The following is a 17,186-nucleotide window of genomic DNA, read 5'->3' on the forward strand; positions in this document are numbered from 1 at the left end:
TTATAAACAAAACACTGTGTTAGGCTTTATGGAAAGAGCAACAGATATATATTCTTAACCTTATGAGTTTATATTCTAGAATTTTTGTCATAAGGAGAGGCTTATACCTGCTAAAGGGAATGTGGTGTTGTAAAAGAGTTATAATTACAATTTTTAAAAGATTCAAGCATATTTAAATGCTGATGGGAAAGAACAGGTAAAGAAGGAGACTTAATGATACTAAAGAGAGAGAGAGAGATTAGTTAAAAGCATGAAGTCCTTGAAACAGCATAGCAGCATGGGATTTAGAACTTGAGTTGAAAGAAATAGCCCTGGATAATAAAGGAGAATCTTCTTGGCATTGTAACCAGGGCAAAGGATGGATTCAGATGGAGCTGAGTTTGGAGATTTGGTGGCAAGAAGTTTTGATCTGGTAGCTTCTGATTTGTCTGAAAGAGAAGGCAGAATTCTCTGCCTAGACTAAGGGCAGAAGTAGTAGCAGTTTGAGAGGAATATGGAATATTTGAAATATCTGCCACAGGGAATGGAGAAGAGTACTAATAAGGAAAAGCTTGCCGGGAGTGTTGAGGGCCCAGTTGAGGTTGTCATGAATTATGGCACCACACCAATCCATGAGACTTGTGATCTTCTCCAGCAGCATTCCATATGCTGGGTAATGGGATAGCAGAGAGAGATAACTGAAATCATATCGATTGAGGTTTACCAGGTGAGTTCAGTGGAGACTCCCAAGTGAGTGGTTGAAGTGACTAAACTGGGAAGGGAAGGAAGGAAGTAAAGCCAGTAGGGGGCTAATAATATAGTGCCCCACACATAAATAAATATTCAGCAAGTTTTTGTACATTAAGAGAAAGTGAAGGTGCTTGTGGACTGGTTGTTCCAAAGTGTTACAAATAGCTTGAAGGAAGAGATTGGGGATCAGAGGGTAGAATGAATTTATGTTTTTAGAAGAAAAGCATTTCTGAGTGTGATCATGAGAGTGGAAAAGAAGGTCATTGGATGTAAGAAAGACAAGTGTGCAGTGAAGTCATTAAAGCTGATGCAGGTCTTGGGGTGGAAAGGAAGACCGAATTGAATGCTAAATTAGTGACTAAGAGATGATGACAAGGGAGGATAGAAGATGGTGAAGAGAATGGTCTGAGTCTCAGAGGGGCAGAGCTTTTCCACAAGGACACCAGCCAACCCCCACATGACGTATAGGAGAGAGTCTCACCTTCATTGCGGGGAGCTGAAGATGGGGCTTGGTCCTTCAGAGAGAGCCAGGTTTCAGGTAATCCAGGAAGGGAAAAGAAAACATATTCATTGGAGAGGTAGAGGAAGTATAGGAGAGAGTCTCACCTTCATTGCGGGGAGCTGAAGATGGGGCTTGGTCCTTCAGAGAGAGCCAGGTTTCAGGTAATCCAGGAAGGGAAAAGAAAACATATTCATTGGAGAGGTAGAGGAGAGAGAATTTTATTGACCATGGAACAGTAGACAGGTTTGGGCAGAGAAGCAGTTGGAGGCTAGTTCCAGAGAGGGAGCACACAGTATGGAGGTGGAGTATAGGAGAAGGCAGATGACTGAGAAGCTTATTAAGTACTGTCCTTGGATTGTTCTTAATGTGAGTGGTAGTTACACATTTACAATGTTTTTTCTTCACAGTCAGAGGGGAAGACACTACAAGATAATTTAAGATTGGAACTTAAAGCTGAATGGTTGCAAGTTGTCAGAAGAAGCAAACATTAAAACTAAAAAAGAACCCAAAGTAAAATTGCCCCCAAAAGTAAAAGGAAATAAAATAGTATCCTGTAAGGAAAAAAAAAATTCAATGTGGAGTAAAAAAATCAGCAAAATGAAATAAAAAGATAAAGGCAAAATTAAATCCTTAGATATATGCATATAATTAACTTGTTTTAAAGTATTTTAAATTCTGATTTAAGAATTAATCCTGGGCAAATTGTCACCAATACTATTTACTTTATTGTGTTTCTTTTATGATGCTTACTTGAGAAATTAATTCATTTGGGTTCTATGAAAGAGAGACTCTCCTGTAATATATAACAGCTATCCAAAATCTTAAAATTGTATTTGTATGAATCTAATATGCATCTGAGAGGGGCAGTGGTGGTTCAGTGTTAGAATTCTGTTCTACTGTATGGGGGACCCAGGTTTGATTCCCAGCCAGTGCACCTCAAACTCAGCTACCACTCATCTATCAGTGGAGGCTTGCTTGGTGCTGTGATGCTGAACATGTTTTCAGTGGAGCTTCCAGATTAAGACAGACTAGGAAGAAAAGCCTGGCAATCTTTGAGAATCAGCTAGTGAAAACCCTGTGCATCACAATGGTCTAATTCCATTGCACAGGGTCACCAGGAGTTGGGGGCCAGTGATAGGGTACCTAACAACAACAACAATATGCATCTGAAGACATAGAAAATACATGCAAATTACATGCTTCCTTTGTAAGTTAAACCTTTCTCTAAAAGTGAATTAATCAAATGTTTGTCTCCAAGTCCTTTAAAACACAGTTATTTTATTGTGCTATGAGCGTGTGACAGTTTTTGTTGTTGCTGTTGTATTATTCTATCTCAGTGTGCCATTGCCCTAGAAACATATCTATGGGAATCACTTGGGCGGTCACCTGCTTATATTGCAGGTGGTTGGGAGGGATGGAGAGATGGTAGAGAGGGGTGGTCATACGTCTTGGACAGTAAATGTGTTTTAAAGGAATGATCTTACATATTCAGTTCCTGATTAATTTAATTTTAAAAAGTCCAAAGAATCTTCCTGTAGGATTCAACTTACCTCAGTACTTCCCAATGACAAAGCAGAGATGAAATGTAGTAGTGCTTTTATAAATGAATGTATTTAAATCATGTAGTGTTTTTAAATGAGTTTATTTTATGAAAGAAAATTTTATTGCTCAAACTATACTATATTAACACAGATAACTGAATAGAATAAAGGAATCCTACTATTATAACAAATAACAGTATTATCATTCTCTTCTAATATTTTTCCATTATACAGATGTTTCAACATAGTTGCAATTCTCTATTCACAACATAGTTGCAATTCTGTATTCTCCTAGTCCCGTAATATTTAAGTATGTCTTCATATTGATCATTTTTTATGGCTCCGTAACATTCCATCAAATAATGCCTTGTAATTTAGGGATTCCCCTAGTGCTGGTCTGCTGTTGGAATTTAAGCTCTTTTTTAATTTTAGCTTCTTCTGAACAATTTTTTTTTTAACCTGAGGTAAAAAAATAAATAAAATTTAACATACCGTCCACTTTAGCTTATGACTTTACGTTTATAACCTAAAGTCATTGTAGGGACATTTGCTTGGAGGGATGTACAAATTCTACTTCCCCTTTTGCCTGTGGTTAAAAATAGTCTACTCCATCTGTTTCTTTTTAAGACCCTCTAAAAGAAGATCTTTTCAACCAGTAACATGTTATATATATGTTTTAGATATTTGTAAAGATACCTTGTTGCAAGTAAATTTTGGAGTTTCTGGAGTTGAATGAATGATAAACACATAAAAAGGAAATAGCTTTATGATTTAATAACCATACCTTTTGTGTCTTTATGCTTGAGATAAGATTTTAATTTTATTACCTATTTTTAGTTGTTTTATTTCTGCTAATGCTTATAACAGAATAGTTTTGGCAGTGTTTTTGTACCATTTGGGAAGGTTTAGTGTTCTTCAAAGGGCACTATTGGGAAAACTAAGGTAATCTTCAGTCCAGCATTAGGTACCACAATAGCCATAGCATCTCATTTGAGCTGTCTTTGAATGTGTTTTCATAAGCAGTATCTATAGTTCCCCATTCCAATTTTTAAAGAATATTTAATATGTCAGTCATTTGCTTAGAAACTTTTTTAGCAAGTGTTTTACAGAATGATAGACAAAAACATTAATCGATGATGGTTTAATAAATAAGAGCATGCAATCAGTGAATCTTTAAAAGGCTGTTCTCACATGGATGCTTATTTTTGCAGAGTTGAATACTTTAAAGCTTTAATTTTATACTTATTGCTGGATCATTATATCTAATTATTTTGACCATTTATTCAAATAATAAATCCTCCAAGTCTGAATATTTATAGTGAAGAATGAGTTTGGAGAAAGGAAAATAATTATATGTCTGTCTCTCTGCTATTTTATTCTGCCTGCCATCAGAGTACAAAAATATACATTCACATCGTCTGTTTGTTGCATGGTATTCTTGGATCATACAGATTTAGTTACAACACACACAGGTCAACCAGTGTTAAAAGACTGAGAGAATGAAAACTACAAATGAGGACAGATGAGCTGTGCATTATGTAATGATAAAACAGGTGTTTGGGAAGATAAACAATGTTCACAAGCAAAGAAGATTTAAATACTTTTGCATCTCTAATTACTTTATTCTGTTTATTAGACAAAATCTGTAGTATAATTGAAATACAGAGTGTTGAATAGTTCTAACTTTTCCTTTTTTAGAAAAGCAAACTTTATGTATGGCCAAAAAAAGACTTTTAAAAGAAATGAGTTTCTAGGGACATTTTAAAAAATTAGTATCATGTGCATTTGATAACACTGTAGGGTTGTTTATAATTAATTATGAATTATTTTGCATATGCTTCCCAGAATCTTACAAATCTGAGCAATCTAAGGGGTGAGGATGCTAACAGATTATCTGTTTTTGTTTATAGGACGGTGAACTTTGACATAATAAAATACTTGTATGATTTCTTGTGAAAACAAGCTTCAAAGCCATATGGACACTGTGACAATGACTAAGCCAAGCTGTGTTCATCCAACTCCTTAGCTGGCCAGGGAGAGGAGTTCTTTGGCTCTATTGGATTTGTCCAAACAGGTGCTGGCCCAGCATGGAACCTGATGAAAATACTCTGATTGGTCTGGGTGGATGTGAGCAGAAGACTATTTACCAGGGACCCTGGAGTATTTGGAAGCAATGTGTTAATTATAAACAGCAGGGTTTGAGCACAATCTGTTCTACTCTTAATGATGTTATCTTAACACTGAAATTGCCTGAAACCCATTTACTTAGAACTACATTTTGCTCTGTGAACTATCCCCTGTGCTTTGAATGTGCCAGCAGCCCTTGTTTATATGCCCAGTCTTTTCACTTGCTCTCTGCAGGAGCCTCTGCAGTTGCTTGCCAAAGCAGATTTTCCTAAGGCCACCATTTTAAAAGATCATAGTTGGAAAATATAATAAATACAAGTTCATTTTTAAAATCTAAGTTTGTATATGCTTATCCTTCCACTCTAATTTTTTCAAAAGGCAAGGTAGTTTGATCTGACATAGATCAACTTTCCATCTCTAAGCCCACTTGATAAACCTCACACAAGCATGCTGTAGTTACCTGGTCACTCTTAAGTTAACCACCCAACTTAGTTTTTTATCAGCATGATGCCTTTCTTTTTTAAATCTCTTCAAGAGTTTTACAATAAAAATTTTCCCTGTTACATCAGCTGCAAACCTTGGTTCTGATTTTTCTGTTCTTTTTTTTGAAGAAGCTTTCTGTTAGCATTTGAATGCTTGAAAATTGTTTTGAGCAGATATAAAGTGCTTAATTACAAAGCCTCGTTTAAATTTCAGTGGCATTTTATTCCTTCGTTCCTTTTTTGAAGAAAAATTCTCACAATAGGCACTCCCAGATAAAAGGAAAGGCTTTTTATGTAGTGATTGTTTGACGCTATCAGATTCAAAGAAAACAAGAAGTTAACCACTTGCTTTTATTTAAAGGTATGAGTAGGGCATTGGTTGTTGATCCAAGTAGAGTGAAATCTTTGACCACTTCAGTTTCTTCACCATTTGTCATGATGATGTTTATTGGCTCAGTTGTGAGAATTTTCATTTTCTTTATGTTCGAGTGTAATCCATACTGAAAGCTGTAGTCTTTGACATCAGTAATACAAGTCATCCTCATTTTCGGCAAGTGAGGTTGTATCGTCTGCATATCTGATGTCGTGTTCTTTGTATAGTCCAACTTCTCTGATTATGAGTATTTGCTCAGCATAGAGATGTAATAAGTACTGTGGAAGGACACAAGCCTGCTGCACACCTTTTCCAGTTTGCTCTGTTTGAATGACTGCCTCTTGATCTATGTACAGGTTCCACATGAACACTACTGAAAGTGTTCTCGAATTCCCATTCTTTATAATGTTTGCCATAATGTTGCCACATAGTTGAATGCTTTCACCTAGTCAATAAGACACAGGTAAACATCTTTTTGGTATCCTCTGCTTTTGGCAAAGATCCATCTGACATTACAGTGACATCCCTTATTCCATCTAAGCATAAAACAAAAATCCTCACAATTGGGGCAATAAAGAAATAGAAGTTGTCAAGAATTTCATTTTACTTAATCAACAATCGACATCCACAGAAGCAGCAGTCAAGAAATCAAATGATGTATTGCATTGGGAAAATCTGATGCAGAAGACCTCTTTAAAATCTTAAAAAGCAAAGATACAACTGATGACTAAGGTGTGCATAACCCAAGCCATAGTATTTTCAATCCCCTATATACATGGGGACAGCTAGACAATGAGAAAGGAAGAGTAGAAGAATTGGTGAATTCAAGTTGCGGTGCTGGCAAAGAACATTGAATATATTATGGATTGCCAGCAGAACAAACAGATTTGTCTTGGAGGAAGTACAGACAGAATGCTCCTTAGAAATTAGGATGACCAGTCACTAGAAAAGGGCATCCTGTTTGGTAGAGTGTCAGCAAAAAAGAGGAAAATCCTCAGTGAGATGGACTGACACAGTAGCTGCAGCATTAGGCTCAAACATATCAGCGATTGTGAGGATGGTACAGGACTGGGCGATGTTTCATTCTGTTATAAAGTTGCTATGAGTTGGAGCCAACTCTGTGGCAATTAATGAGTAGGGAGAGAAGGAATTGAATCCTAGGATAGCAAGGGAGAACTTTCTTTCCCAAAATCAAAGTATGACATGCAAGAGTGGTAGCACATCCTCCCTCTGAGTCTCCTGTCCCACAGAAAATGGGAAGTTTTGTGTTTCACAAGATGTTTGGAGAAGCCAGGACTAGGGAGAAGCCATGTGCAGTGCATGTTCAGGCTTAGGTTTCATGAACAGATAAATCCATTACCATCAAAATAGCAGTTTGAGTAGCTGATTCAAGGAAGAGCAACACCACCTGGGGTAGTTTTCAGCCCCTCTTGGTTTGCTATAAAGAGGCATCTTTGCTGTAGCAGCCTGTCGTGGGTAGGCTGGAGCCAGTCTGGTCTAAAAACCCATTGCCTTCGAGTCAATTCCCACTCGTAGGGACCCTATAGGACAAAGTAGAACTGCCCCGTAGATTTCCAAGGCTGTCATCTTTACAGAGGAGCCCTAGTGATGCAGTGGTTAAGAGATCGGCTGCTAACTAAAAGATGGGCAGTTCGAACCCACCAGCCGCTCCTTGGAAACTCTATGGGGGCAGTTCTACTTTGTCCTTTAGGGTTGCTATGAGTTGAAATCGACTTGACGGCACTGGGTAATCTTTATGAAAGCATACTGCCACATCTTTCTCCCATGGAGCAGCTGGTGGGTTCGAACCACCCACCTTTCAGTTAGCAGCTGAGTGTTTAACCACTGTGCCACCAGGGCTCCAGTCTGCTCTAGTTCTCTGCATTTTGAGGGAAAAATTCTTGTTTATCTGTGGAGAAAGAGACTGTCAAATAGGGAACTGGGGAGATGAACAGATCACTAGCCCCTGCCCAGCACAGTTCCAACCCAATACCTCCTGCTACCAGCCCTAATTTTGGCTTCCCTACCCTATAACCAGATTTTCCCAGCCTCTGGCTGGTCCATCAGACCTTCCTGTTTTGTAATTTACTTTCTAGTGGCTTGCTAAATGACTCACTAACTAATTTGATTAATTTATTTAAACGAAGACTAACAGCTTAATGTGGATATTAGCATTTTAACAAGGGTCATCTGCAAATGAAATCTCTAATTGGAAGACAGAAATCTCCAATTACAGGAGGGAATCTAATGGTGAGAATTATGTTTGCTGGTGGGCCAGATATTTCCATTAAGAGGAGCTTAAATTATATACTCAGCATCTACTCCACCTACTTATAAAAGTGATTCAAGTGGTAGAAGTAGAAACCTGTGGGTTTTTAGATTCATATGTGGGTGATACTCATTTTAAAAATATTTTCTTCCAGTTACCATGACCCAGGTATAGCAGGTATACATAGTTAGGTGGTGACTGTACTCTCTCTTCTTTAAATTCATTTTTAAACGCTGGAAACTCTTTATTGCTGATGGAATTTGTTTTGACAACTTGGAAGGGATTCTGAGCCATCAATCTTCTCATTAACCCCTAACATCTGAAGGAGGTCAAGTCTTTTTGTGTGTGTGTGTGCTTCAGGTGAAAGTTTAGCTCAAGTTAATTTCTCATACAAAAATTTGTACAGCTATTGCTATGTGATCCTAGTTGCAATCCCTGTAGTGTGACAGCACACTCCTCCTTTCCACCCAGCGTTTCCTGTTTCTTGTGTCCATTAAACAGCTGCTATCCCTTTCTGCCTTCTCATCCTGCCTCTGGACAGGAGCCGCCCACTTAGCCTCGTGTAACTACTTGAACTAAGAAGCACACTCTTCATGAGTATTATTTTGTTTTATATATAGTCCAGTCTAATCTTTGTCTGAAGAGTCAGCATTGGGAATGGTTTTAGTTCTGGGTTAACAGAGTCCGGGGGTTCCTCCAGTCTCAGTCAGACCATTAAGTCTGGTCTTTTTATGTGAATTTGGGTTCTGCACCCCACTTTTCTCCTACTCCATCAGGGACTCTCTGTTGTATTCCCTGTCAGGGCGGTCATTGGTGTTAGCCACGCACCATCTAGTTCTGGCCTCAGGCTGATGGAGAGTCTGGTTTAAGAGGCCCTTTGGTCTTGAGCTAATATTTTCCTTGTGTCTTTGGTTGTCTTCATTCTCCTTTGCTCCAGGTGGGTTGGGACCAACTGATACATCTTAGATGGCCGCTGCAAACTTTTAAGACCTCAGACACCACTCAGCACTCACCAAAGTGGGATGCAGAACATTTTCTTAATAAACTTTATTATGCCAATTGACCAAGATGTCCTCTGAAACCATGGCCTTAAAAGGGGTCAAGTCTTAATACCAGAGCAGCAGTTAAGATCCTGGCTCTGGAGTCAGACTACCTTGGGTCAAATACTAGTTGTATCACTACTTCTTGACCTTTAACAAGTTACTTAACATCTCTGTGCCTCTGTTTTCTCACCTATACAATGGAAAACAGTATACTTCATGGCATTGTTTTGAGGATTAAATTGATATGTCTTGGAAACCCTGGTGGCATAGTGGTTAAGTGGTACGGCAGCTAACCAAAGGGTCAGCAGTTCGAATCCTCCAGGTGCTCCTTGGAAACTCTGTGGGGCAGTTCTACTCTGTCCTATAGGGTCGTTATGAGTCGGAATCGACTCGACGGCACTGGGTTTGGTTTTTTGGTCTAAGGCCAAAACACATTGCCATTGGGTCAGTTGCAACTCTTAGTGACCTTATGGGACACAGTAGAACTGCTACATAGGGTTTCCAAGGCTGTAATCTTTACGGAAGCAGACTGCCACATCTTCTGTGGAACAGCTAGTGGGTTTGAATTAGGGGCAATTTTGCCCACCAGGGAACTTTTGGCAATTTCCCAGAGACAGCTTTGGTTGTCATAACTGGGAGTTGAAGGTGGGTAAACACCAGGGATGCTGCTAAACATCCTGAAATGCACATCCCATAAGAGAGGATTTTTTGGTCCAAAATGCCAGTAGTGCCAAGGTCGAGAAACTTTGCTCTAAGCGTGGTACCTGGCAGTAGTGTACAATAAATATTAGGTATTATTAATAGTACTGTGCAAGGAGCCCTGGTGGCCAAATGGTTAAGTGCTCTCTGCTAACCGAAAGGCTGGTGGTTTGAGCCCACCCAGTGGCTCCACAGAAGAGAGACCTGGTGATCTGATTCCATAAAGATTACAGCCTAGAAAGCTCTGGGACAGTTCTTATCTATCACATGGAGACCCTATGAATAGAAATCTACAGCACCTTAACAACAGCAATAAAAAAACCCAAAACCAAACCCATTGTCCTCAAGTGGATTCAACAATACAACAATAGTACTGTGAAATTTTTATGTGTGCCTAGAAAAGAGGTCAATGTGGGAATGTGGTGACATTTCCAACTAAAAAAAGAAAAGGCACATTCCCTTTTTTTTTAAATCATACTCTTATATAACCATATCTGGAAATTTTTTTTTGTTAAAATTCTGGAGTTATTAAAATGGGCAGAGCACCTTGGGTTCTTAGTTTTAGAATTTGAGGGTTATCTCCTGAGTTCTAATCCACATGTAGATTTTATTACTTTTTCAGGATCCTGTGGGATAGTCAAAAGTGGGAGCTAAGAGTGATAAAATCAGAGAGCAGCTGACTGAGGACTTATATTGTTTATTACCTTCAAGGTGTGATGGCTGAATAATTAGTAGTTATACCTCCAACTGATTTAGCTAATCAGCTGTTTAATTAGGGTGGTCTGTAGCACGGAGTCCTGGTGGTGCAGTGGTTAAGAGCTTGGCTGCTAACCAAAAGGTTGGTAGTTCAAATCCACCAGCTAGTCCATGGAAACCCTGTGAGGCAGTTCTACTCTGTTGTATAGGGCCGTTGAGTCTGAATCAACTTGAAAGCAACGGGTAGCATGGAAAACTCGGACAGTAAGAAGACCCTTCAACCTCTCCAAGTATCACTCTTCTACTTCTACTATGGAAAGAAGAGTAAAGTAACGAACCAAGCCTAGGAATAATGCGTCTCTTATCATATTAAGGGAAACCCTGGTGGTGTAGTGGCTAAGTACTATGGTTGCTAACCATAAGGGTTGGCAGTTCGAATCTGCCAGGTGCTCCTTGAAAACTATGGGGCAGTTCTACTCTGTCCTATAGGGTCTCTATGAGTCCGAATTGACTCTACAGCAGTGGGTTTGGCTTGTTTGGTTTTATCAGGTTAAGTACTCAGTAGGTCTCTCAAGTAGTGAATGAAATACAAAACCTGCCCCATTTGTGCGATTAAGGCCGTTGTGGTGTCATCTGTTGCTACCTGAATCTCATATACTGTAATGGTTTGCATTTTATGCCTTTAGACATGAGGAAAGCTTTGGATTGGAGCTAATTAGACCAGAGGTTGATATTATTCAGCTTCATCTCCTACATGTTGAAAGCTTCATCTACTACAAAGTGTGATTGCCTATCATATGTGAATAGTTTAGATAATTTTGCATGTAATTTCAGTCTGCTGACACAATTTGCTTTGAAAAATGCTTAGTAGAGTTCAAAGAAATCTTTCCTATCAAGATATCAACATCTCACTCAAATTTGGCATTAAATGCCCTGAATACAGAGTTAATGCGCATTTTCCAGCAGTGACACATTCATGAGGCACAATGTGAGAAGTAGAAATTCGGTAGAGCAGAGAAAATTATAATCAATTCATTCATTTAACTGCATGTTGTTGCACAGTAATGATGGGAATTTTAGAAGGCATTCAAATGTTTGAGTAAATAGTGATGGCTTTGGCATGATGGAAAGAGCCTGGGTATAGAGGCATTAAAGATTTGCTTGGGCTTTGGATAAACCTTAATCCATTTCATTGTCTCTGAAGGAGTTTAGAGTCTGTTTTAATGACAGTTTTCATAAATGTATTCAGTATTTATTCAACGAATACTAAGTACCAGCTATGTGCCAGCCATTGTGTTAGGTGCAGGGAATACAGCAGTGGACAAGGGAGACAGATTTTTGGCCAGAACAACAGGTGCTGTCATTGTTGGTAGAGACATTCCCTGAGATGGGAAATCTTGGGGGAGGACTACGATTGTGGTGTGGGGAAGATCGTGAGTTCAGTTTTACACATGTTGCCATTGAGGCACTTGTGAGAAATCCAAGTGGAAATGTCAAGTAGGTAGGTGGATCTAGGTGAGCAATCAGAGTTGCTGCAAATATAACTGCTGGAATCATTGGGGTGGAGGTGGTCATTCAGAGGTTTAGTGCACTTGGTCCTGTCAGCAGTGTCCATGGCATGGTGGGAAGAAACCAGCTTGATGTGAGTTAAAGAAAATGTATGGATGGTGGTTATCTTAGTTATCTGGTGCTGCTATAACAGAAATACCACAAGTGGATGGCTTTAACAAATTTATTCTCTCACAGCTTAGGAGACTAGGAGTCTGAATTCAGGGCACCAGCTCCAGGAGAAGGCTTTCTGTCTCTGTTGGCTCTGGGGGAAGGTCCTGGTCATCAATCTTCCCCTGGTCTAGGAGCTTCTCAGCACAGGGACCCCTGGTCCAAAGGACACACTCTGCTCCTGGCTCTTCTTTTGTGATGGTACTAAGGTCCCTCTCCTCTCTGCTCACTTCTTTTATATCTCAAAAGAGATTGACTCAAGATACAACCTAATCCTGTAGATTGTACCATGCCACATTAACATAACAGACAGCCCACTCCCAGATAGGATCATAACCACAGGCATGTTGTTGTTGTTAGGTGCCGTTGAGTTGGTTCCGACTTATAGCGACCCTGTGCGCAACAGAACGAAACACTGCCTGGTCCTGCACCATCCTTACAATCCTTGTTATGCTTGAGCTCCTTGTTGCAGCCACTGTGTCAATCCACCTTGTTGAGGGTCTTCCTCTTTTCCGCTGACCCTGTACTCTGCCAAGCATGATGTCCTTCTCCAGGGACTGATCTCTCCTGACAACATGTCTAAAGTATGTAAAACGCAGTCTCGCCATCCTTGCCTCTAAGGAGGATTCTGGTCGCACTTCTTCCAAAACAGATTTGTTCATTCTTTTGGCAGTCCACGGTATATTCAATATTCTTCACCAACACCACAATTCAAAGGTATCAACTCTTCTTCGGTCTTCCTTATTCATTGTCCAGCTTTTACATGCATATGACGTGATCTAAAATACCATGGCTTGGGTCAGGCGCACCTTAGTCTTCAGGGCGACATCTTTGCTCTTCAACACTTTGAAGAGGTCCTCTGCAACAGATTTGCCCAATGCAATGCATCTTTTGATTTCTTGACTGCTGCTTCCATGGCTGTTGATTATGGATCCAAGTAAGATGAAATCCTTGACAACTTCAGTCTTTTCTCCGTTTATCATGATGTTGCTCATTGGTCCAGTTGTGAGGATTTTTGTTTTCTTTATGTTGAGGTATAATCCATACTGAAGGCTGTGGTCTTTGATCTTCATTAGTAAGTGCTTCAAGTCCTCTTCACTTTCAGCAAGCCAGGTTGTGTCATCTGCATAACGCAGGTTGTTAATGAGTCTTCCTCCAATGCTGATGCCCCGTTCTTCTTCATATAGTCCAGCTTCTTGTATTATTTTTTCAGCATACACATTAAATAGGTATGGCGAAAGAATACAACTCTGATGCACACCTTTCCTAACTTTAAACCAGTCAGTATCCCCTTGTTCTGTCCGAACAACTGCCTCTTGATCTATGTAAAGGTTCCTCACGAGCACAATTAAGTGTTCTGGAATTCCCATTCTTCGCAGTGTTATCCATAGTTTGTTGTGATCCACACAGTCCAATGCCTTTGCATAGTCAATAAAACACAGGTAAACATCCTTCTGGTATTCTCTGCTTTCAGCCAGGATCCATCTGACATCAGCAATGATATCCCTGGTTCCACGTCCTTTTCTGAAACTGGCCTGAATTTCTGGCAGTTCCCTGTCGATATACTGCTGCAGCCGCTTTTGAATGATCTTCAGCAAAATTTTGCTTGTGTGTGATATTAATGATATTGTTCTATAATTTCCACATTGTGTTGGATCACCTTTCGTGGGAATAGGCTTAAATATGGATCTCTTCCAGTCAGTTGGCCAGGAAGCTCTCTTCCATATTTCTTGGCATAGACGAGTGAGCACCTCCAGTGCTGCTCCTGCTTGTTGAAACATCTCAATTGATATTCCATCAATTTCTGGAGCCTTGTTTTTCGCCAATGCCTTCAGAGTAGCTTGGACTTCTTCCTTCAGTACCATCGGTTCCTGATCATATGCCACCTCTTGAAATGGTTGAATATCGACAAATTCTTTTTGATATAATGACTCTGTGCGTTCCTTCCATCTTCTTTTGATGCTTCCTGCGTCTTTTGATATTTTCCCCATGCAATTCTTCACTATTGGAACTCAAGGCTTGAATTTTTTCTTCAGTTCTTTCAACTTGAGAAACATCAAGCGTGTTCTTCCCTTTTGGTTTTCTATCTCCAGCGCTTTGCACATGTCATTATAATACTTTATTTTGTCTTCTTGAGAGGCCCTTTGAAATCTTCTGTTCAGTTCTTTTACTTCACCAATTCTTCCTTTTGCTTTAGCTGCTCGACACTCAAGAGCGAGTTTCAGAGTCTCCTCTGATACCCACCTTGGTCTTTTCTTTCTTTCCTGTCTTTTCAGTGAGCTCTTGCTTTCTTCATGGATGATGTCCTTGTTGTCATTCCACAACTCGTCTGGTCTGCGGTCACTAGTGTTCAATGCGTCAAATCTATTCTTGAGATGGTCTCTAAATTCAGGCGGGATATACTCAAGTTCATAATTTGGTTCTTGTGGACTTGCTCTGATTTTCTTCAGTTTCAGCTTGAACTTGCATATGAGCAATTGATGGTCTTTTCCACAGTCGGCCCCTGGCCTTGTTCTGACTGATGATATTGAGCTTTTCCATCGTCTCTTTCCACAGATGTAGTCAATTTAATTTCTGTGTGTTCCATCTGACAAGGTCCATGTGTATAGTCACCGTTTATGTTGGTGAAAGAAGGTATTTGCAATGAAGAAGTCGTTGGTCTTTCAAAATTCTATCATTTGATCTCTGGCATTGTTTCTATCACCAAGGTCGTATTTTCCAACTACTGATCCTTCTTCTTTGTTTCCAACTTTCACATTGCAATTACCAGTAATTATCAATGCATCTTGATTGCATGTTCGATCAATTTCAGACTTCAGCAGCTGATAAAAATCTTCTATTTCTTCATCTTTGGCCCTAGTGGTGGGTGCATAAATTTGAGTAATAGTCGTATTAACTGGTCCTCCTTGTAGGCATATGGATATTATCCTATCACTGACAGCATTGTACTTCAGGATCTTGAAACGTTCTTTTTGACGATGAATGCAACACCATTCCTCTTCAAGTTGTCATTCCCAGCATAGTAGATTATCAGATTCAAAATGGCCAATACCAGCCCATTTCAGCTCACTAATACCTAGAATATTGATGTTTATGCATTCCATTTCATTTTTGACGATTTCCAATTTTCCTAGATTTATACTTTGTACATTCCAGGTCCTGATTATTAATGGATGTTTGCAGCTGTTTCTTCTCATTTTGAGTCTTGCCACATCAGCAAATGAAGGTTCTGAAAGCTTTACTCCACCCATGTCATTAAGGTCGACTTTACTTTGAGGAGGCAGCTCTTCCCCAGTCATCTTTTGAGTGCCTTCCAACCTGGGGGGCTCATCTTCCAGCACTATATCAGACAATGTTCCACTGCTACTCATAAGGTTTTCACTGGCTAATGCTTTTCAGAAGTAGACTGCTGGGTCCTTCTTCCTAGTCTCTCCTAGTCTGGAAGCTCAGCTGAAACCTGTCCTCCATGGGTGACCCTGCAGGTATCTGAATACAGGTGGCATAGCTTCCAGCATGACAGCAACACATAAGCCCCTACAGTACGACAAACTGACAGACACGTGGGGGACCACAGGCATAGAGGCTAGGTTTTACAACATATGGGATAGTTACATCAGATCACAAAATGATAGACAACAGTATAATACTGGGAATCATGGCCTAGCCAAGTTAACACATATTTTTGGGGGACGCAATTTAATCCATAACAGTGGTCATCACCATTGCTTTCCAACTAACCAAACCTGTTGCCATCAAGTTGACTTCGGCTTGTAGTGACCCTATAAGACAGAGTAGATCTGCCCCATAGTGTTTCCAAGGAGTAGCTGATGGATTTGAATAGCTGAGTTCATAACCACGGCACCACCACGGCTCCTCCAACTAACCAAAGTACTGCAATTTTATTTTTTTCAAATAACAGTTATCCACTATTCATATAAACCCCATTCCCTTCAGCATATGAAGTGGCTGTAAAAGATAGGGCAAAGTCCCAGTTAGTATCTGGTCCAGAGAGGAAAAACCAGATCCAATTAGAGTCTTAGTTCTGTGGAGAATGTTAGGTAACACACACATGATTTCATCCCTCTTGGCCGACTTTCACAATAATAGAGTAGAGCAGGGTTCTGGCTCAGGTGAGTCCTGGGATGTCTGAACCCTCTTTAGAATGTGTACCTCCTCTGGGCAGGAACATTCAGCCAGGCTTGTTCATGGAACCCAGCCAGCTGGATACAGAGCCTTAGAGGAACTGAGATGCACTAACCCCTTGAGCTTCCACATGCCATATTAGGCTGCTACCAAAACAGGTAGGAAAAGATACCATGCTTTCCTACGTCAGTCTTTTTCATTGAAAATTGTGGACTAATTCAAGGGTAATCTTCAAGAGAATGTAAAAACATATGAAAGAGCTACAGGGCTAAAAGTGGCATAGAGCAGACAGCTACTACAAGTGCCTCTGAATTTAATAATAATTAAGCTGAAATGACCTACACAGAAAGGAGTTATATAAATCCAAATATTTGAATTGTTTTTACCATGATATAACTAAAATGTCTATGGGAGAAATAAAACATATCAATATGGTTAATAGAATAGGAGGGTTATGACAGAACTCCCACAGCTTAGGTAGGAATAGAACGTTGGACTGTTGCACAGAAGGGGACAACTGTCCACAGAGCCTCGCAGCATGAGCTGGTTGCCTAAATGCCTGGGCTAAATTGAAAAGAAACAAGAGGGTGAGGAATGTTAAGGAAAAAAAAAAAAAAAAAACCCAAGAAGCAAACACTTTAAAACATTTTTCCTAATACTCTTATACATAATTGTCTTTAATTGTAGAAGAAACACATATTTACTGTAGAAAGTGGGGAAACTGTGAAGCAGAAAATAAAAATCAAGCTGAACACCCAGAGAGAGCCACTGTAAGTGTTTTGATACATTTACTTCTAGTTACTATATTGTTCTTCCAATTAAAAAAAAAAAGTTTGTGGGTTTCTTTCCCCCTGAGGAAGAAT

The 17,186-nt window shown here is 39.7% G+C and overlaps 1 protein-coding gene across 4 annotated transcripts in view; it reads left to right on the plus strand.

The window, feature by feature from the left end:
- Positions 1–17,186, plus strand: part of ORC5 (origin recognition complex subunit 5) — a 123,524-nt gene that overhangs the window by 74,360 nt on the left and 31,978 nt on the right. For 2 of the 4 annotated variants that reach the window (XM_049893102.1, XM_049893098.1), the window contains exon 14: positions 4,683–5,465. The exons of the other annotated variants lie outside the window; for them this stretch is intronic. In XM_049893102.1, the coding sequence (XP_049749059.1) occupies positions 4,683–4,728 (46 nt within the window). In that variant the 3' untranslated portion in view covers positions 4,729–5,465. Of the gene's footprint in view, positions 1–4,682; positions 5,466–17,186 lie in introns of those variants that run through there. 4 annotated transcript variants of the gene reach the window in all.

Source organism: Elephas maximus, chromosome 8 (assembly GCF_024166365.1).
Source record: "Elephas maximus indicus isolate mEleMax1 chromosome 8, mEleMax1 primary haplotype, whole genome shotgun sequence".
NCBI classification, from domain to species: domain Eukaryota; kingdom Metazoa; phylum Chordata; class Mammalia; order Proboscidea; family Elephantidae; genus Elephas; species Elephas maximus.